This window comes from Cimex lectularius, unplaced genomic scaffold (assembly GCF_000648675.2).
Source record: "Cimex lectularius strain Harlan isolate CLEC.00 unplaced genomic scaffold, Clec_2.1 scaffold180, whole genome shotgun sequence".
Lineage (NCBI taxonomy): Eukaryota > Metazoa > Arthropoda > Insecta > Hemiptera > Cimicidae > Cimex > Cimex lectularius.
In genome coordinates, this window is record NW_019394226.1 from 349,941 (window position 1) to 372,065 (window position 22,125).

Sequence of the window (22,125 nt, forward strand, 5' to 3'; positions counted from 1 at the left end):
CAAAACGTTTTTCTTTATTTATAGAAGTGCAATTTTTTTTAAATTTATTAAAGTGATCGCCAGGTCCTAGGAGCAGGATGGTTATAATTCAACTGCGTCCCACCCCCTTACGCCAACGCCCCAATTGAACACATTTCAATAATTAATAAATCACGGTTGTTCAACGCTTCAATTAAACGGTCAATCCCGGCTAAACAATGCGCATCTATTACGTTGAAGTGTACGATTCGTTTTGGTCTTTGGATTTTTTTATATCGGCCTCGGGATACAATTGGCCCGGAGATAATGCCGAGTTTGTACTAGAGTTAATTATAGGTGAGGCTGGCGGTAAATTTACCTCCGTTGGCTTTGCGGAGGGGGGTCTGGAAATCCGTCGACGGGAAAACAAATTCTTCAAAGACGCATCTGGGAAAACATGTGCGCACGACATGTGTGTCCTGTCTCGCTTTTTACCTAGGGGCGTTTTTTCAGCACTCTCCCCTAAGGGATAGAGTATAAAAAAGTGTAAATTAGCTAAGATAATTGGTTTAAAAGTTAAAACAAACAATGCTTTGAAAACAAATAAACAATAAGCTGGTTTAATAATTCAAACATGAACAGACATATCAACTATGATATGCCTAATACAAATTTTAGGCAAGAATATAATTGCTCCTACCTCAGAATTAACTAACTAGAACTACTATTTCTTTGTACAACTTCATTAAACAAGAAGGAAGATCAGTTGCTCATATGCACAGGCTACTGTAGGGCACCTACATGTCATCATCTATTAGAAATTTTTCTTTGCTTTTGTCAGTGTCGCATCTATAGCTTCGATGGCGCAAGAAAGGTAGATGCTACAATCATGAAAGAGGGTAAAAATGAATAGCTGGACTTAAAAAGAAGAGTATGACCGGTGTTTGAATAAAAGCATATCTACTGATCCTTTAAGAAGTCTGTTGAGTACAGAGGATATTCTTCAATTTAAACTCATTTGACATAACGCACCTCGAATCATAAGTGCATTTTAGCTTCATCATAACGATGACAATGTTTACAAAATTCTGGTTTGGATGGCCTGGCATCATAAAATTGACGTCGACTTTGAAAGCCTCAACGGGAAAGAGTGTCTCTGCTTCAGGAACAAAGCAATCTACATCGTACATATGCTTAGAATGCTTAATGAAAAGAACGGTTATAGTCGAAGGGAATGAAAACCTAAATCAAGGAAAAGTAACTAAGGTGTTATTTCCTAAACTAGTTAGTTTTTCGCCCAGTGTCTCCATTTTTCTTTAGTTCTTCCAGTCCGCCTTGCGGTTGGGTGGAGGCAGCCACTACAACTTTGGTGAAGGATAAAAATGAACGCATTGTACAAAATGGAAGGTTGAACTTTTGACTAAACTGGACGAATGGTGGAATTGGAGGTATTTGAATTAAAAGAAATTTGTACGGCCAAAAAAATTAAGACACTCCTTCTTTGATTCGACAGCGCAAAGTTGTCCATTTCACGGACGAGATTAAGGTATTGTGGAAGAACTATGGGCTGAATGGAAGCAAGATCAGTTGCTCAGACGTACGCAAAGACCAAAAGAAAAACTTCGATTCAAAATAACTGTACTAAGATGAAAGCCAAATTATTTTACATGAAAGAACAGCTTGATTAAATAAGGAGAAGCCTCAATACGTTGAATAACTTTTCATAGAACCGAAACGTAAGATGCTTTGCCCGCAAAAATCCTGGTGGAACAACACCCCAAGACATATATAGGCGAAAGACTGCAAGCAAGTTTGAAGAACACTTACCACAGACCTTGTGCAACAAACAAGAAAAATCGAAAGAAACCACAATAAATGTATGCTTAAAAAAAGGTTAATAATTTTTGTGCCAAAAAATAGCAGAACACCTCCGGTGTAACAACTAAATCTTTGGAGGCTAATAAAAAGTCTGAAGTTACATAATGAGATTGCCTCTATAGGCCCACATGAGGTCATATACATAGTGCAACAGGCTGTTAAGTACACCTCAGAAACGAATTTTAATCTTCACCCTTGCTGTTTTATCCTCAACTGTCCTTTTTACTCCATATTTTGAAGAACCAATCAATATGTCAATTTCGAACAAGATAATCCGTGGAAAATATAAAATGAATAACATAAATGAAATATAGGTCACGATAGCTCAAGTGGTAGAGCAGCAGCGTATCTAGCCGAAGATCGTGGGTTCGAATCCCGCTCGTGCCATTGACTTTTTTATCTCAACTAAAAACCTTAATTAATTGTAATATATTAATTGGTCAAGCGGACGGTGGTTGGTGAATAAATGTAATAATTGATTTCTATTTCGCTTTGACCAAGCTGTTTTGTTATCATGTATTCTAAAATTTTGTGGTATCTGATATAACTTAAATAAAAACGTTCCTGATATTTCAGTTTTCAAGTGGGTTTATACGAGTTTTATCGATGGATTGTTTGTTATTTAGTTGTAATGTCTGGATGTGCGAGAAAATAGTCAAATAGAAGGAGAATACGAGGAGCAGGGTGATTAGATGACCACCGAACTTCTGAAACACCATGGCGCGATGCCCCAACCGTAAAAGCATTTCAATTCCGCCTAGCTTGAACGAGGTGCTAGTCAATAATGGGGATTTAAAAGATTAATTATAAAAGGCTAAACTAAGTCTCTGGGATTATTTGGCCACGTGTTTCGTCCCCGGCGCACCCCCTCTCTATTATTCTACACTAAACCCCGGGCAATCCCTAATCCTCGTTTAAAAACATCCTTCGGCCCCGTGTCCTTTTTGGCTGTTAATTAATAATTAAGGACGGGCGTCGGCCCTTTTCGGATACGCGCATTTTTGAACAGGCCGTTAATTAACTCGTGAGATTAAAGGGGAATGCCATGGGGGAAAGGACACGACCCCCGTGAAAAGGTTTGTTCAGGTGGCTCCAGAAGGTCCAAAGGGTCTTACGAGAAAACAAGAGGTGAAGTGTGTAAGAGGTTTATCCTCGGATGATATATTCAGGGGAAAGGGTTCGAAAGCCTCTTTTTTAAGTGTACTCTCGGATGTTGATATCCAATTGAACACTTGTGAAAAATCAGAAAAATGAACGTAATGTGGCACATACTTTATATAAAATGAGTGGGAAAAGGTGGAATACATTCGTATAAACTGACTTGAATTCTCAATTCTATAGATTCTGTGTTCGAACCCCGTCAGAGCCAATGGTTTTTTAATAGATTATTGTATGATAAATGTATTTTTAAGTACTTTGACCCCTTGCCCGCGACATCCGCAGGTATGATTGGAATTTCTTTACTTTTTTTACATCGTATAAAAAAGAAGAAAATATCCAACTGTTTTTTTCAAATTGTAAAGCAAAACATGGTCCACCTTATGGTTAATTACATCTATTACGTTTTGTGGTCCGATTAATCAAATAAATTCTTTTAAATAACGTTAAAAAAACCCAGTGTCACGAGCGGGATTCGAACCCACGCCGTGGCTCTACCACTTGAGCTGTCGTGACTTCGATGCACTCGGACACCAATTTCCCACCTCAACCCAACCTTTCGAATTTTCTCTCCTTCTTGCCATTTTTCAAATGTGCAATCTATTCGATTCTCGGCGACATATGAAATGGCCACGGAGAGCTTTAGTGAAGATATACTACATTTAACTTATTAAATCCATTCGATTTCGCGGTCCGATTGATCAAATAAAATATTTCAATTAATTAATCTTTATGTGAGGTATTGGTTGAGATAAAAATTCAGTGTCACAAGCTGGATTCGAACCCACGACCTTTGGATAAATACGCCGCTGCTCTCTACAGCTCAAGTGATAGAGCAGCGGCGTATTTGGCCGAGGGTCGTTGGTTCGAATCCCGCTCGTGACACTGACTTTTTTATCTCAACCTATACCTTCCATAAAGATNTATATATATATATACATTGAAAAACTTATTGTCAATCTTACCAAAATAAATCTTTGAAGTGAGAAGATGTTTTCTTATAAAACTTGTCTTCTGTCCATTGTCTGTAAGTAGAGAGTGGCTCGATGAAAACTGATCATGTCTGATAGGTCACTTTGTTCTATCCAAAATTTAAGCTTTTCTGGAGTGTTCCGTAGAAAATGAAGTTCAATATTTTTCTTCAGCAAAGTTCCAAATCTATTGAAAAACTGGCCTAAGCCCTGTTAAAATTAATCTCTATCATTCATCCTACTATTTGTTATATGACTCTGTCTCTTGAAAGATAAACAAAAGGATGTATGGTCGTTGTTTTAGAATGGATTCTTTTTTCAAGTGCCTTTTGATTTTTATGTCTAAATTTCTTAAGAATAATTACTTTTTGTCTTATCCTGGCATATACACATTAAACGAAGGTTGTTACTCGACCACGTCCGATCTCGGTGCTGATTTGCGGGGATCGCCGGTGAATCACGCCATCGGGGAATTGAATTCGTTATTTATCGTCCCCTGGGAGGGTTATATAATAACCCGAAGGATATTATTAAACGCCCATTGTCCTACGGGATCACCGGAGTATTTACATTTTAAAATATTCCGAGTCATACATGAGCCCAGGCCATTGTTAAAAGCCCAGGGATAAAAAGATTACCGTCCGGTATAGGGGGGTCCTTCAACTTTCCGCGAGGGACTCTCTCATCCCCGATCCGGGCGGTAAATCACGATCAAATAATAGCGAGGTAATATATTACAAGCGATTAGACTTTCATGGGAATCCATTAAAAACGGTCGTCGAAAGGATAATCCTTCATTTTATTTGGATGAAAATTAGGGTTTCCCAGTGGTGGATATGAAAATGTACGCAATGGCCCTGTATAATCGCTTGTTTATTCTTCTCTAATATATGGACTTTTGCTTTCATTCAAGTTTCCTTCCAGGATCTGACATTTTTAAAATAAAGCCTAGAAAAAAATTTATAAACAAATGATTTATATTCTTTTATTATGGCAGATGTAAAAGGTCATCCCAATAATTCCTACATCAATTGGCGTAATCTGACCGCACCACATCCAAAAAAACATTGTATCATCTTTTCATGGGTTTGACCGACCGGCTGGGGGAAAAATCCACCTCATTATAAAAGCTCCGAGAAGATTTACGATCTGATCTCTGTGTTTATGAGGTCTACTAATGATGCCGCCGCCTTCCCCCTGAGCTCTTTTTTTCCACATATTAATTACTTTGTATTCCGAAAATTAGCCTATAAAATTTTTCCTGTCAAAAGCCCCTGCCTTTAACGATTGCCACTTTCAAAATGATCATCTGTTTGTTCATCCCTCTCTGAAACCTGTTAAATGTTAAAATTTATAAGCATTTATTTTTTATATTTGGTGATTCGCTACTCGTACGACAATGTTCGTCCGGTGCTTTTGTACCATGGTCCGTTTCTTAACCCTCTCGCAGATATTCAACATTTTATGTTGTTTTTTTCATCTATCTCGGATTTCGTCATAAATTTACTCGTAGCTCTTAAAGTATTCATTTTAGGGGAATTCCAAAAAAGCATTGAAAAGAGGTTTAATTTTCTTTAAGAAAACCCCGTCTGGAACATTCAATTTAATTTTCGATAAAAAAAAAAAAAGAACAATGTGATGGAAAAAATATACACTAAACAGAGACAAACAACATAAAACGAAATAAAATTTTAAAAAATGAAAAAAAATTAAATTAAAAATTAAAAAAAAAGCTTTATTCAACTTTTGTTACTTTTGTCTACTAAAGTAGCACAAAAATAGAAAAATTCATCCCAACATTTAAACGAAACACATAAAAAACAAACAATAAACATAGTGAACAACCAAAGCAAAAAAATTACAATGAATTTTTATTTTTTATATTTTATTTATTTATTTTTTATTAGATTAAAGTTGGGTTTTACAGCTTCTACATCGTTCCTTTTTTTCTTTAGTATTTAGTGTAGATATTTTGTCCAATTTTTCTGTTTGTTCGCTAAGTTTATTGTTTATTTTTTTATATGTATTGTTTAATTTTTCTTACTTTTTTTGCTTTTTACTAAGTTAAGTTGGCCAATAAATTTTGCCCAGGACAAAATGTTGAATTGCCAGATTAACTTGTCTCTCTGTTTTTACACCGTCGCCACTTTTTTTTTTACATTTAACGTAAAATTTCCACATTTTGGTTCGGTTTAAAGAAAAGCTCATTAAACAAAGAAGTTGTAAAATTTTCCAAGCTCTACTGCGAATTTTTCCAACGAGGTTACAATTTTTTTTAATGTTAAAATTAGCAGTTTTCGAAAGATTTAGTATGTTTTTGTACCAAAAATTAAATTGAATGTTCTAGAAGGGAGTTTAGTTAAAGAAAATTTAACGTTATTTTCAATTTTTTTTCTCAAGAAATGAATAGTTGCAGTTCAATGAAAACCGTATTGTTCAAAAAATATAAAACGTTGAATATCTGCGAAAGGGTTGAGAATCTGACCATAGTTCATAGTTAGAGATGTCAAACCGCTCGTCGAATTTCGTCACACGAGTAGTGAATCCCCCTGTATGTATTTTGATACGGAACAAAAAAATAAAAAAACGAGTTCATAAGTGCATGTGTAATGGAACTTACATAAAAAAAGAACTACAGTATATTCACATAGTTGTGTAAATGTAGAGGCTTATCCCCAATAACCAAAAAAAATTACGAGTACTCGTAGGGTCGTCTGATAGGAATTTATTAGCGTGAATGGGGAGGCCTACCCCCAAATACCCCAAGCAATATTGAGTAATCTGGGGTAGTGTGAACGAAGTCTGGTGTGGGAACGTATCGTGATCGGAGAAGGCATATCCCGAATCACCCTAGAAATATCGGGTACTCTGGGGTGGGTGAATGAACGAATAAATGTAATTTATTAGCGTAATTGGAGAGACATATTTCCAATCACCCCTAGGAATATCGAGTCCGCTGTGTAAATGAATGTGTTAATGTAATTTATTAGCGTGAATAGAGGAGCCTATCCCCATCTACCCCCAGGAATATCGAGTACTCTGGCGTAGTGCAAATGTTAAACCAGACTATAATGTTTTTACCTTGTTTCAGTGAATGTGTGTGTGTGTGTGTGTGTGTGTGTGTGTGTGTGTGTGTGTGTGTGTGTTATGTGTGTGTGTGTGTGTTATGTGTACTAATTTATCCACAACTCACGGGCCCTGAGGTACAGCGAGGCTAACAATAGTATAAAGAAATGAGAGAATTTTGGGTAGTATCACACATCACATCTCGGCTGTAGAAACAGGAAAAGAAATTAGTAGGTTTTCTAATAGGGTATTAAGAGAAGAACACGAGAGAGGGAGAGAGAGCTAGAGAGAGAGAGTGAAAGAGAGAGAGAGAGAGAGAGAGAGAGAGAGAGACCGAGTGCTGGCAATGACCAATTTTTCGGCTCTAAAACTTTTATATTTCAATTGCACACTCTTCCACAATGAAATTAATTTCCAACCTTTCCATTTAACGACCTCCTGTTATCACTGTATCTATCCGTCCATTCAGATATCTAAATACACATTTATTTGTCTTTGATTCTCCGAAGCTAATGAAGTACTCGGAACAGTAGATTGCGTTTTTCCACATACCCTTGGGAAATTTTTACGTCCTACGGATCAAGTTTTTTATATATTTTGTATTACGGTCTACGAACCCTTGTTGAAGAATTACGGATGGAAATGGAGGAGCGCTCCTGACAAAAGGGCCGTCTGATTGACTCAAATTTGATTTATTGAACAGGGGGTTGCCTGTGAATAGGAGGAGTTGATCGCCTGTCCATTTGGCCGGGGGTGGCCGACTCGAAGATCACAATAAGGCCCCCGGTGGCTACAATGTGCCAAATGACAGGACAAATTCACTCAACTTGACAGCACTTCGACTTTGTCGTTGCAATCCTTTTTTCACGGGAAACTGAGAAAAAAAGATTTGTTAATATTGCAACAATCATTTGTGGGTTTTGTTTTTATCTGATTGTGTAAAATGTCGGACTTTTCACTTTTTATCATTCCCTGCATCTTTTTCGTTGGCCTGTGATTGCAAGTTTTTCTAGAGGTTGTCAACTGCCAATGGAAAACCGCCGACCGCGGTCGTACGTGTCGGCCTTTCGTCAAAATCTGAAGACTCCAGAAACCGCGGTTAGTACTACTTTTTTGAAAAACCAAATCGCTACAATAAATAAAGAAGAGTTTACACACAATAAAGCATACTTGGACAAAAGTCGTGGGACTTGAATGGGAGGAACAACGGACCTCTTTTCCCTCTTTTATGCCACGGCCGATTCAATCTGTTGTCGGCCTAAAGATGCCGAGATACAAGACATGATTTATGCGACACGTTAAAAAAGAACTTGTGGACGAAACGGGCCCGATTTATCATCCCGTGGAATGTCATTATGAGCTGTGACCGCTGTGCATTAACATGATTAACTCCTCGCAGATGCGCATGTTGCGACATTTTTTGGCCGGTGTCTCTTTCTAAGTACGAAAGTAAAAATTTAGATGGTTGGATTCCATTATACAATAAGGACAACAGTCGAAGGAGTTTTGCGATAACCATTCCCAGGTTGGTCGATTTCGATGCTTGTGGCCCATCCTCCCTAGTTCTGGCAAACCGTTTCTTGGAGATCAAAACAAGGACGTTAGTCACACTAAAATAATCGAAAACAACGTTTGGTAAACTGACCGACACTAGTCATTAGGTTTGACTATTCTTGCTGGTGTACATTTCACTAATACGGGTTACACCTTCACTCCATCTTCCGTGGGGACGATGATGGCACTCGTATAAGTTCCTTGTGAACATGGAAACCAAAGATGGAAGACACATCTAATTTAAATATACAGGGTGAATTGCTACTCGTGCTACAAACTTCTCCAGTAGATTCTTCACCCTAAAATGAACAAAAAAGTTCATATTGTCCATGGTCCGATTCTCNGGACCATGGACAATATGAACTTTTTTGTTCATTTTAGGGTGAAGAATCTACTGGAGAAGTTTGTAGCACGAGTAGCAATTCACCCTGTATGTTTACACGAGTTTGTAGGGGCGCAATCTTGTCCTAGGAAATTGTCCCAACTCGGTGGTTTAAAAACATTACAAGCATGCAAAAGTTTCTGCCAATTCCTAATAAGCCTTTGAAGTTGGTGTGAAGTAATGATTAACAAAACTCAACCCTGGACAGCGTGAAGAGGCGATGTCATGTAATAAGTGATGAGCTCCGAATTTCCATTGAGCCTTCAAAGTTAAAATCCGAAATCCTCAAAGATGAAAGGGCGTGGTTTTTTATTCAGAGATTCTGCCTTGAGTGTTGAGAGGGTGAGATGAAGGTGAAAGATTTCTGCCAATTCCTAACACCTTCAAAGATTTTCTGGACTAGAACAATAAAGACTGAACAGGTGAGGTATTGTAATAAGTGGTTCAGCCAATTCTTCATACCATACTTAAAAGATGGACCTTATTAATGGTGAAGGACAAGGTCTGCGATTTAGAGATTCTTCTAATCCCTAATGACAATGTTCAGAGTTAGTTCGAGTTAGTTCGAAAAATGGTTAACGAAACCGTCAACCGGGCGAGGTGTTTTAGTAAGTATTCCAGCCAATTCTTCCTGACAATGTACAAAGTTGGTTCGACGCAATGGTCAACAATAGTCTCAAGATTGAAGGGTTGTACGAAACGGAAACCTTCAACGAAGGTCCTATCCAATAATCAACAAAACCAACAAGGGTGAAGGAACGAAGTCTTGTATTACATGATTCTGCCAAATCCTAATGACAATCTTCAATGTTAGTCCGAAGCAATGGTAAAAAATTCACAGGTCAGTAGTTACAACAACAATGTTGGATTTTTTGTCAAAATTGGTGGCAGTAGTAAATCACTATTCAGAATTTGTGGCAGTTCAAAAGTTGCGCATATCATAAAAAAACCTGTTTCATAAAAAATGAATACATAAATAATCCTCCTATGTTTATAACCGCAGGAAGCACTTTACACGTAATTTATTCCTTCATTACCGACGTTTACGAGAGATTCACGATTGGGATGGCCATTTACGCTTAAACCACCCCCGCCTCATCCCTTAAAAAGTCACGCTCAAGTTTTAACGAGTGCCGATACTCGGGTTCGCCGGGCCGCCGATCCTGGAAAAAGTTCCGCCCCGGGCAACGGAATAAATAACAAAGTGCGGCCTTCTTTAAATTTGCACTACAGTTAAACTAACGACCGCCCTCGGCTGAAGACTTGCCAAAAGTGTTTTGGACCATGGGAAAGGCTCATTAAAAACTTTGCCCATAATACGGTTAAGCCCCCCGACCAGGCCCTTATCATCTTTAATCTGGGCCCTTTATATTTATTTATCAGGGATTCAGCGAAAATAGGGCCTGCGTAGTTTTGCATTTAAATGTAACGAGTGGGGGACAAGTGGGGCTGATTGCACCCCTCGATCTTTGATAAAAGCCTAGGGGGTGGAACAAACCCTCCCTACATATTGATATTTTATGAACTTATCTCTCCAAGAAAGGGTCTGACCGCAACAGATTAAAGTACTATTCGTTACATATTTACATAATCGCATTCCCATAAAATTTATTGTTTAGTAATAAAGTTTTGGTTTGTTGTTACAGGTGCAAGTAGCCGTGAGAGAAGGAGATGCTCCTGGCGAAAGGAGCGAGGAGCTGGTCGTCGATACCGGCCTGGCGATCAAAGTCGAACTGGACTCAGGCAGATGGGCCGATGCCCCACGGCGCGTTCCTGCTGACCGGAGGACGCACGAGCTCGCCCTCGGAGCCGGGGCTGCTTTCGCCCTTTTCCTCATAGTTGCTCTAGTCGTATTTATTAGGACAAGGCGTTCCAGGACGCCGAAACTTTTACCCTACCAGTCGCAAAGCATCTCGAGAGGTAAGAATAAAAAAAATCTTAAAGTCATGACTATACAAGACCTACTTCCACATTACCACATTAAATACGCCAAAAACAAATAATGGACTTAAAGTGTTTTAATGGACAGGAGATTAATGACAATATGTATAACTCAACAAATGTAAAGAAACATATTATGTAGACACACATGCAAGACAATTTGGCCGTAATCGATCATCGTCATTTAATTATTGTTGCTGTGTTGGTCTAACAGAAGCGTTTTGCATTTCTCCATTATCACTATGGACGGGATGTTTAAAGACAGCACCTAGTTAGTTACATGTCCATATCGGTCTAGCCAAGGTTTTAGTGTACGATTTCCACTTTCGCATCGTTAGGCTTCCGACGTCAAATCTGGGCAGATGTTCCCATCTTTACTCACGGGTGTTGAGACTCAAGAGGATCTTTAACGTCCGGACCTATCACCGAGGGAACTTCTCAGAGCCGCTTGGCTGCTCTACTCCCGTGGTTCAGTATTATTATAACTGATGCTTCCGTTGACTTTTTTTTCTCTTTTATTGTGTCACGAGCGGGATGAAATCTGGGCAATGAAATACCCGCTTATTTTCAACTACGCTAGGTCAGTGCGAATGGTATGCAAGACGAAATCCATATCCTTATCCGTCCCCTCCGAACGGACATCACACAGTGTCCCCTCTAGGCCAGCACCTAAAGCTTTTGTCATGTGCCAAGCATATCTGTTAGATTGACCGATGGCCTAACCTCTCTCAACAGAGGTATACTGCTCTAGACTGCTTTCAGTACTGGAAGTAATGTTCCTTAGACGGCGTATTTAGGAGGTCTACGAAATGCTCCCTCTGTTTCGTGAAGTCCGCCGATAGGTTTGCAGTAAGTCTGGGTGCCCTGACAGTGATCATGAGGGGGGAAGAGATGGGAATGAGGAAATATGTGTAAAAGTTCCCGTACTAAAACGGGAAGAGGGTCCAACAAGAAGAGGTCCTATGGGTCCAAAACGATGCAGTGGTTTGGCCGTCTTAGGGCCTCGTCAGAAGAGTTCACCTCATCAGTCTCTTCCTAGGTCACATCCACATTTTTTTCAAGTGCAACCGCTACAAAGTCGATGGTGGATGTTAATCTGCAAATCGAGATGTTTTTACCAACCGTCTGGCAGTTTCTCAGTGAAAATGGCGGGGGTGAGTGATACTGAAAGCTCGTGAGTATAGGTCAACCCAATAAGTAACCTACTGCTAGTTCGACTTGTAACCACTACAAAATCTTGTAACCTACCTCTAAATTATGTAGTTTGATCGTTACCGACCATTTTCATGTTGCTTTGTTTACTGTTTTCAACGGTTTCCTAGAGGCTGGCTCAATCTGCGAAGATAAGAAGAAAAACTCAGAAACGACCAAGCTACTGTTTAATCTCCTTGCAGATCCCAAGAGGAAATGTCGCAGTTTAACATATTCGGGTTGACCTACCCCTAATAGGTTGGCCGTTTTAGTTTGTTCCCCTTAGCCTTTAGTGTCTGTCTGATTTTTCTTCTGAAAGATGACTAAAACCATGAAGATATGAAGATCGGCAAAAAACTAAATTACTTGTGCCAAACTGCAGGGTTAACATACCCCTGAATTATGTAATTTGGTCATTTACGGCAATTTTTATCTGCTTGCCTTTGCTATTTTATCTTTTTTTATATGCCTTCTAGTAGATGACCGATAAAAACGGCAACCACCAAATTACAGGTTCACACCTCGCACTACAATGAGAGAAATATCGCAATTAAATTAAAATTGGTTGACCCATCCCTGTATTGTGTAGAATACATAGGTGGTGGTCGTTTCCGACCATTTTGATGTTTGCTAAACATCTGAAAGATAACCAAATTGGCTAAGGTAGGTAGACCAAAATCATCGGAAATGACCCACCTACAGCGTTTTACCAATTAAATATATCTTAAAATTTGTTAGTTAATCACCTCAGTTACATAATAGTGAATCTTCTTTTATTTTCTTACTATTTAACCATTTTATCATTGCTGTATTTTTCAAACAGTTCTATTTTTGTCTTTTTCAGTTTTCCCCCCGATGGTGCACGTCGTCGAAGAGGACAACCACCACATGCCCGTCGCAGGCCTCCCCCGAGGCACGCTTCACGTTTGAGCCCCAAGCCCCGACTCGAGAAAGAAGAGATATCCTCAAAAATTGTAATAAATCTTTCCCCCCCGCCCCAATTTTAAAAAAGGCAAAAAAACGACCCGCTGTATATATATCGCCCACGCCCTTCGTGAAGTTCCTGTGATATACCACACTTCGCTTCCAGACGAGAATATTATTTTGAGTTTGTCCAAATTGTGTATATTGTTCATTATTTTGCTCGTAAAATTAAACTGTTTTCGATTATTTGTAAATTTGTATATTGTATAGACTGATTTTTATTATTTAAAGTATTGAAACAATACAATGTTACTTTACTTTGCAAAAGTTGACAATGATTTTTTTCCTTTAAATATTTAAATTGTATATGTATGTTTTTATTATTTTGTAATTTGTAATACCTTGTGAAGTGTTGTATGGAAAAAAAACTGGAGTCAAAAATAAATTTTAATTTTAAATAGTCCTAGTCGTATTATAGTGATTTACTAGTGATTTTTGAATTTAGGGTATTTTCTTTTTAAAAAACGGTTTTTGTTTTATTTTCAAAGCAAATCCTGGATAGAAAAGAAAAATTAAAAGTTGGGAAAAATTGATACAGTCAGTAGTGCGTTGAAAATTCGCAATATTATTTTTTTTAATGATATTGACTTGCCTATATATCTCTATAAATTTTTTAAACAATAAAACTACTGTCTGTATCATAAATTTATTTTAGTACGTTTAGAACAGTTCGTTGATCAATAGGAGCTAGAATATTTTTGTTTCTTTAACTGCAAATTTAACAAACAAAAAATTGAAATTCTCAAAGGGAAAGTGGTCACAAGTGACAATCATGGCTCGGCATGTTCTTTTTCTGTTTAATTTTATATTGGAAATATTTTTATTCTTCTATTGTTTCTATTGGAAATGAGCCTCTTTTAGAAAATTGGCATTCCTGAAAAGAGAGCAAAATTATATGAAAAAAAGCGATTTTCAACTGACGTTAACGATAAAAATTGAACCGAGTTCCTTCGAGAAAATTATATTTTTATATGTGTCTCAGAGGATTCCCTCCTGGATTGGCGCGCTTTGTAAATTAAAATATAAAAAGAAAGAATAAACTAATAAATAAAATTTTTAAAAAAGTGTATATAAAGAGCATTAGGCGTGCTCATGGTGTCCGTACGGAAGTCGTCCCGGGCCGAGAGGTCATCTACCCAAGGTAGGACGTCCTTCTTCCGGCCCAGGACGTCCAATCGTCTCCTTTCCTCAAAATACAAGCCCCTCCTACTGACACCATATAACCTAATTATTAATTGTATCAAAGTTCATTGTATAATATAATAAATATTCTATATATATAAATATTTAAATTGAGGTTATTGAATACTAGAAACTGTTCAAAATCGATAAGAAAATGAAAATTGTACATAAACTACTTACATAATTAATGTAAATACTTATTACTATATCTTTTTTTCCTTTGTAAGAAATATATTTAAAAAAAGAATTGTGAAAAAAATATTTTAAGTTATTTGTTTTCTTTTTGTAATATAAAAATTAATAATCTTTATTGAATCAATGTAATAATTCATGTTTGTATTTGAGTCTATAAACATGCGTGCATAAGACAAAATTTAAAAAAATAAAATAGTTACTTTGTTCAAATGTGTTATTTATCATTGATATACTATTCCACCACCCTAGTAGTGACGTGCGATTCCAATCGATATGAGTAAAGTATCGAGTATTTTCTTTCGATACCTAGTATTTTTGGCATCGAATATTGTATCATTTGATACAAGTACTATATCAAATATTATTTGTACTGTCGGAAAATGTACTTAAATAGATTTGTCGTCGAGTGTTCAAGTAATATTGAATTGTTATTTACCGATCGAAACTTAACCTCTAATCAAACTGGGAGTTGACTAGATACTGTTAAGAGCGCCTACTAGCGGAGATTTTTAATTGGTGGTTGGTAACTCTGCTGATAATTCTGGTAACTCATAATTCTTTCCCGCGTCGCACCTCGGACTTTCAATTCAGTATTTTCTTATAAAATGTTTTGGTCTTTAAGTCCCTCAAATGTTTTCGCCTTCCTTCTCGTAGGTAGATAGCTAATCATGTCTCCTCCCAAAAGTAAAGCAGGAGGTTATTTTTAGGTTTTAGGTTTTCTTGTAAACTCTGGGGAATACAGCGGGAATAAGTCTTATCTTTTCAAACATTTAAAAACCAAACACCCGTTGATCAATTTTCTCAAAACTCGATAACGATAAAATTGAAATATCACTTATGTTGAAATGTGTTGGCAGCTTGTTTTCTTACCTGCGTACCTACTGCATGAAAAAATACTTAAAAATGAAAAAAAACTGCCATATCTTGATTAGCTTAACGGATGAGCGAATTTTAACCAAAGTTCACAATAGTTATACAGAAATCGTGAGATGCGGTCTGGTGAGATGTAGGTTTCAGACAAACATTTTCTTTATCGTCCAACATTTCGATCTTTATTCTTTATTGAGATCATCTTCTGGACCTGGGATTTACAAACATTGTTTAAATTTAACAAAAACATGTAGGATGTGGAAAAAAAGTGCATTTATACAATGCAAATAAATATTTTTTGATAATCAATCAAACTATTTCTACTCACTCAAAGTGGTTTTTTTTGCGTAATTGTGCTATTCTTACGTGTCAGTGAGATATTGATGTTTTATGCTGATATGTTGATATTTTTTGACAAGTTGGATTTTGAAGGGGTGGGGAGGGAAGTCGGTATAGAAAGACATTTTTGTATAACGAGTCGGCTTCTTTGAGGTTGAGGCTCTATACCGACTTCCTTCCCCACCCCTTCAAAATCCAAGTGTATAAACATAAAACAACAATATCTCACTGGCACTCTCGACACGACACGCAAGAATGGCACAATTACGCAGAAAACAAACACTTTGAGTGAGTAGAAATACTTTGGTTGAATATAAAAAAATATTTTTTTGCATTGTATAAATTCACTTTTTTCACATCTTAGATGTATTTGTTAAATTTAAACAATGTTTGTAAATCCCAGACCCAGAAGATGGATCTCAATAAAGATCGAAACGTTGGCACGACAAAGAAAATGTTTTTCTAAAACCTGCGTCACACCAGACCACATCTCACGATTTCTGAATAATCATCGACAAACGGTCACTAATCATCACACATGTCCACAATAGTTTTGTAGATCATTTGTGATAAGATGGTAGATCATTTATGATTAAACGAAAAACTACTCATATGAGCAAGTACTCGTTAGTATCGAATATTTCTTTCGATACCAGTATCGTGTACTGTTATTGAATATTTTCTTGTATCGCACGTCACTACACGCTAGTGGACCTGGTTTCGAATCACTGCATTGTTCATGTATTTTTGATTGAAAATAATATTTAAAAAAAAGTATTGTAAAAGTGGTTTGAATTTTCGTCCGTGCCACCCACGTTTGACTGACAACACTAGTTGGACGTTAAGCCCTCCTGTTTCGCATGAATTACTTTACTTTTTTAATACGCCGACTTTACTGTCGAGATGTTTTTTGCGGTGAATCAGACGGCGGAATTAGTTGACCCGAAAGGCCTTTGATCCGTTGCGAAGTGCGCAAACAGTTCACAGTGTTGTTGTAAACACATGGCGACAATTAGCGGAATGTATGACAGGGTTCGTTGTCATGTGCTCTAGTTTTAGATGGAAATGGGAGAAAATTCAGTCAACTCAAGGTAAATAGCTTGAAATGTTTATATCATTACCAACATAGAAACTGACAATTGGGACTCTATATGATGTCCTTTAATGTCTCAATTTGGGAGGAAAAAATCGATCTATCAAACAGAAATACATTCTGTTAATATATTCGCAAAAGGGCATTTTAAAACAGGTTACGCTAACAAATTCTTGGGTTCCAGAGCATAAAGGAATTTTCGGTAATTAACAAGTACCAATGACACAATATTAAAAATTATACAACGAGGAAAGTAAACACATATTGAACCGTCCATTACACTCACGGTCCGCTACTTATCGCTTTATTTTTTACTCATCATTTCTTCTACTCCTACTGTTACCAAATATAGTTGTTAGTTATAGTGAAGTTTTTCTTTTAATTTAAATTAATTCAATTAATTTTCATTGTTCACGTACTAACTTCTAAATTTCATATCCAGCATTGTATTTTCGCCGTTCAATAGAACTGCACCAAATTCTTGGAAGAAAAAAGAAAACTCGACGATATAGGAACAAATAAAATCATAATACATATAAGTAGTTCAGGGTTAACTGTGAAATTTAATCGCAAATCAAAAATCATTATGAAATATGCGGTGTTTAGTGACCGTTAGTCAATTATTATTCGGAGATCGTGAGATGCGGTCTGGTGTGACGTGGGTTTTAGAAAAACATTTTCTTTATCGTGCCAACGTTTCAATCTTTATTGAGCCCTGAAGATGATCACACCAGATCACATCTCACCATCTCCGAATAATTATGAAATAGTATGAAAAAAAATTAATAAATTCGGATCGCCTCTCGATTTCGGTTAAAATGTATTATTAAAGTCTTCTAAAGTCTTGCTATCTACGATATATATATATATATATTAGGCCCAGTTCAACTTCAAATACGTCCCTGTACGTCCTGCATGCATCATTTTGAAGGATTTTGTAAAAAACAAAAAAACAATGGTGCAGTCGGATTTTAAATTAGTGAAAAAAAATGACAAAGTTATATAACTAAATAAAGAAATTTAGTTTGCTATTTATTAAACAAATTTCATATTCCTACTGCCTGCCTTGCGTAAAGATGCAAAGATTTGCTCTTTTTAACCACTCTTTACCGGTGCTCAGAGTGGGTCAGGGGAGATGGATTGACAAGCATTGCAAGTTGTTGAACTGAGGTTGCTCGGATATGATTGGCGTAGTTTTTTAAGTGACCCCTACAGAAAATAGTCAATTGGAGTTAAATCGGGTGATGGATGAGACCAACAGATCCGGCCATGAGGTCCTTCCACCTATCCCGGAAGTGAGGATTCAAATAACGTGTCACCTGGATCAAGCTGGAGAATCAGTCGTTGTGAAGAACTTCATCTAATAGCGTTGGTAAAACCTCCCTCAATAAATTGAGGAACTGAGCACCATTTAAATTATTTTTGTAGAAATAAGGCCCAACTGTGAACTGTGAGCCTGAAGATGACAAGAGTATGAAATTCTCGTATTTTCCTCTGCCCATTTCGAATATTCCCAAGTTTTAGTATGCCAATAGAAGTGATCTTGGGTTCATCAGTTCATAGGATGAAAGAATGTTTTCTTCAGCTTCCCAAATCGACATTTATGCAAGGAACGCCTGCCATATTCGGAGTTCCCCAAATCCCTGGACAAGATGAAAGCAATAGGGCTTAAAATTGTAAGTCCGGCGTACATCTCTAATTTTATTTTTTGAAAAACCTAAAACCCTTCCAACATTTCTTCCTGCAACTTTGACTAGAACAACTTTTTGACCTAACTTTGTCATTTTTTGACCAATTTAAAATCCGATTGCACCGTTGATTTCAGTGTAAAAATCTTTTAAAATGATGTGGCAGATTGTATATGGTCATACATGAAATTTTAAGTTTTTTATAGCGTCATTGGTTCAAGAGAAATTTAGCTGGGCCATCTAAAAAGGACACGCTGTGTGTTTGTATTTGTTTCTCTCTCTCACTCTCTCTCTCTCTCTCTCTCTCTCTCTCTCTCTCTCTGTCCGCCTGTCTCTCCCTACCACCACTAAATATAATGGATTTAATAAGTAAAACGAAGTATAACTTCACTAACAGCTCCCCGTGGCCACGTCATATGTCGCCGAGGATCGAATCCTGATTACCCGACATTAGAAAAATGGCAAAAAGGAGGGAAAATTCGAAAGGTAGGTTGAAGTGGGAAGTGTTTAAATTTAAATATAAAAGCGAATTAATTTTCTCCAAGAATAGACTAAGATCTTAACATTTGATATTGTTCCATTTACGTTTTAGTAGTCAATTGACCAAATTAATTATTCTTTTTATGTAAGGTCATGGTTGAGATAAAAAAGTCAGTGTTAAGAGCGGGATTCGAACCCACGACCTTCGGATAAATACGCCGCTGCTCTCCGGAGAGTTGGTGTCCGAGAGGATTGAAGACACGAAAGCTCAATTGGTAGAGCAGCGGCGTATTTAGCCGAAGGTTGTGGGTTCGAATCCCTGCTCGTGGCAGTAACTTTTTCATTGCAACCAAAACGTTACATGAAAAGATTAATTAGTTCAAAGAAGTAATTTGGTCAATAGACACTAAATATAACGGGTATTATTAAATGATACGTGGTATCACCAGAGGATTGTGTAACTTGGTTATACATGAAGAATTAACCATCGGGCACTTTGATATATCGCACATCCTCATGAAATGTGACACAAGTCAACAAAAGAAAAATTTACGGGAGAGACAAGTGGAAGTTTACGTTTTTCCACTTATGTATTGAGTACACGCAATTACTGTTGTTGGCAATAAAAACTGTCATGATTGCCTTTCGTTTCTTTAAGACTTAAGCAATACACTTTAAAAATCCAGCCATTGACGTTTTTTCTCAACTAAAAACCTTAATTAATTGTGATACATTAATTGGTCAAGCGGATCACGAAATTAGTGAATTAAATATAATTCATAATACAGCAAAATCATCTCAATTAATTACAAAACATTAAAAAACTGAACATTACGGATCTCATATTTTATAAAATTCTGAATGGTAATAAATCCAATTGGCAAAACAATAGGCCTACGTATCACATTTAATTTAAACTGATCAATCAATATTGCCTGTCGTTTCTCCAAGACAAGCGAAAATACAGAACCGTAAAAATTTAGCTGTACTACCCCTAAAAGTCTACCCCTTTTTGAGTTGTGGAACTTTTCTTGCATATATTCGCTCTCAGTAATGTAATTAGTTTGTTTGCTCTAACGATAATGGTGGTCAAAGAATGACTGTAGGGCTATTATTTGTTTGTTATAACAGACAACGTACAAACTTAACAACGAGCGAATGAAATATATTTTGGTATTTCTTTCTGCTGTTTCTTCTTCTGTTTCATTTTGACTTTCATCTGGAATTCTGTTGGCAATATTTTGTAGTTTCCGTGGCTTTTTAAACAAGGACAAAATGCAATTCCAACAGAAATTGTACAACAGCAGTGCAAAAGGATATAATGTAAGATTAAATATAATACAATTGATTAAGGTTTTTAGTTGAGATAAAAAAAGTCAATGGCACGAGCGGTATTCGAACCCCCGATCTTCGGCTAGATACGCCGCTGCTCTACCACCTGAGCTATCGTGACCTCGATCCACTCTGACACCAACTTCCTATCTCAACGCCACCTTTTGAATTTTCCCTCCTTGTTGCCATTTTTCAATGGCTTCGTACTTCTTTTGAATCCCGCTCATGCCATTGACTTTTTTATCTCAACTAAAAACCTTAATTTTTGGTTGATTAATTAATGGCTGTAGGTTGATTTAAGTTAATTAATGATTCAAAATTAATTATACTTCACTACTGCTCTCCGTGGCCATTTCATTTGTCGCCGAGAATCCAATCCGATTACACGACATTTGAAAAATGGCAAAAGGAGGGAAAACTGATAAGGTGGGGTTGAGGTAGGAAGTTGGTGTCCGAGTGCATCGAAGTCACGACAGCTCAAGTGGTAGAGCAGCGGCATATCAAGCCGAAGATCGTGGGTTCGAATCCCGCTCGTGCCATTGACGTTTTTATCTCAACTAAAAACCTTAATTAATTGTGATATATTAATTGGTCAAGCGGATCTCGAAATTAGTGAATTAAATATAATTCATAATACAGCAAAATCATCAATTAATTACAAAAAATTAAAAAACTGAACATTACGGATCTCACATTTTATAAAATTCTGAATGGTAATAAATCCAATTGGCAAAACAATAGGCCTACGTATCACATTTAATTTAAACTGATCAATCATTATTGCCTGTCGTTTCTCCAAGACAAGCGAAAAGACAAAACCGAAAAATTTAGTTGTACTACCCCTAAAAGTCTACCCCTTTTTGAGTTGTGGAACTTTTCTATATATTGGCTCTCAGTAATGTAAGTTAGTTTGTTTGCTCTAACGATAATGGTGGTCAATGAATGACTGTAAGGCTATTACTTTTTTTGGGATAACAGACTTTTACAAACCTTACAAACGAGCAAGCATAAATATCGATGTAGTAAGTTTTACTAAGATTATTTTGGACCCAAATGTGCTTTCACGGTCTGGGCTAATTATTTATCTAAAATGCAAAATTAATTATTGAAATAAATGTTTTATCGATTATTTAAAATAATGTAATTAATACATTACAAAAAATAGTTGAAACTATAAAGTATTATAAAAGTTAAAAGATAACATATTTTAATTTCACATTACGAAAACCCTATTTGTACAATTGGTTTAACAACTATTTTTCATAATGTCAATATGTGACTCCGGTACAGCGTAAAATCCGTCTCTAAACAAGAAAAAAACTAACGTAAGTCTGCCACGTTTCCTCAAAAATACTTTAAAGATACTTTAGTTGCTTTAAAGCTCGACACAGAACTAAGATTTGCCACTTTTCGTGAGTTGGGAGAGTACGTTTCCCGTCAAATCAAATATGACAAATAGTGCTGCCTAGGAGCTAAGTGTCCACCTACAGTTGTGTCAATTTTCCTGTAGCATCTCACCGAATATTTAAAAAACTAAACAATTTTATAAATTTGCGTCTTGTGTCACTTTTCTTGTGGATGTGCGATATATTGATTCAACGAGAGATACGGGGCGTCGGTGGCCGCAACGATTTAGGCGTTGTCACGGCACTCATCACTGTAAGGTTAAGGTCCCGGGTTCGAATCCAGCCGCCTTGCATTCGAACCCGACGTACTTACAAATGTACGAGAGATGCAATGAAAAATGTAAGCCGTGAACTTTTAGTAGAAAAAAGTGAAAAAAAGGAGTGCAATTTCTTAAACGACCGGCCGACCGCAATGTAAGCTCTTAAACGGCCGTCCTACTCACTGAAAATTTGTTTT

The 22,125-nt window shown here is 36.9% G+C and overlaps 1 protein-coding gene across 2 annotated transcripts in view; it reads left to right on the forward strand.

The window, feature by feature from the left end:
* The window catches only part of LOC106668171, a 165,273-nt gene extending 151,133 nt beyond the window's left edge, over positions 1-14,140 (forward strand). For both annotated transcript variants that reach the window (XM_014396684.2, XM_014396685.2), the window contains 2 exons: positions 10,614-10,887; positions 12,944-14,140. In XM_014396684.2, the coding sequence (XP_014252170.1) occupies positions 10,614-10,887; positions 12,944-13,029 (360 nt within the window). In that variant the 3' untranslated portion in view covers positions 13,030-14,140. The remainder of the gene's footprint in view (positions 1-10,613; positions 10,888-12,943) is intronic.
* Positions 14,141-22,125: the final 7,985 nt, after the last annotated feature.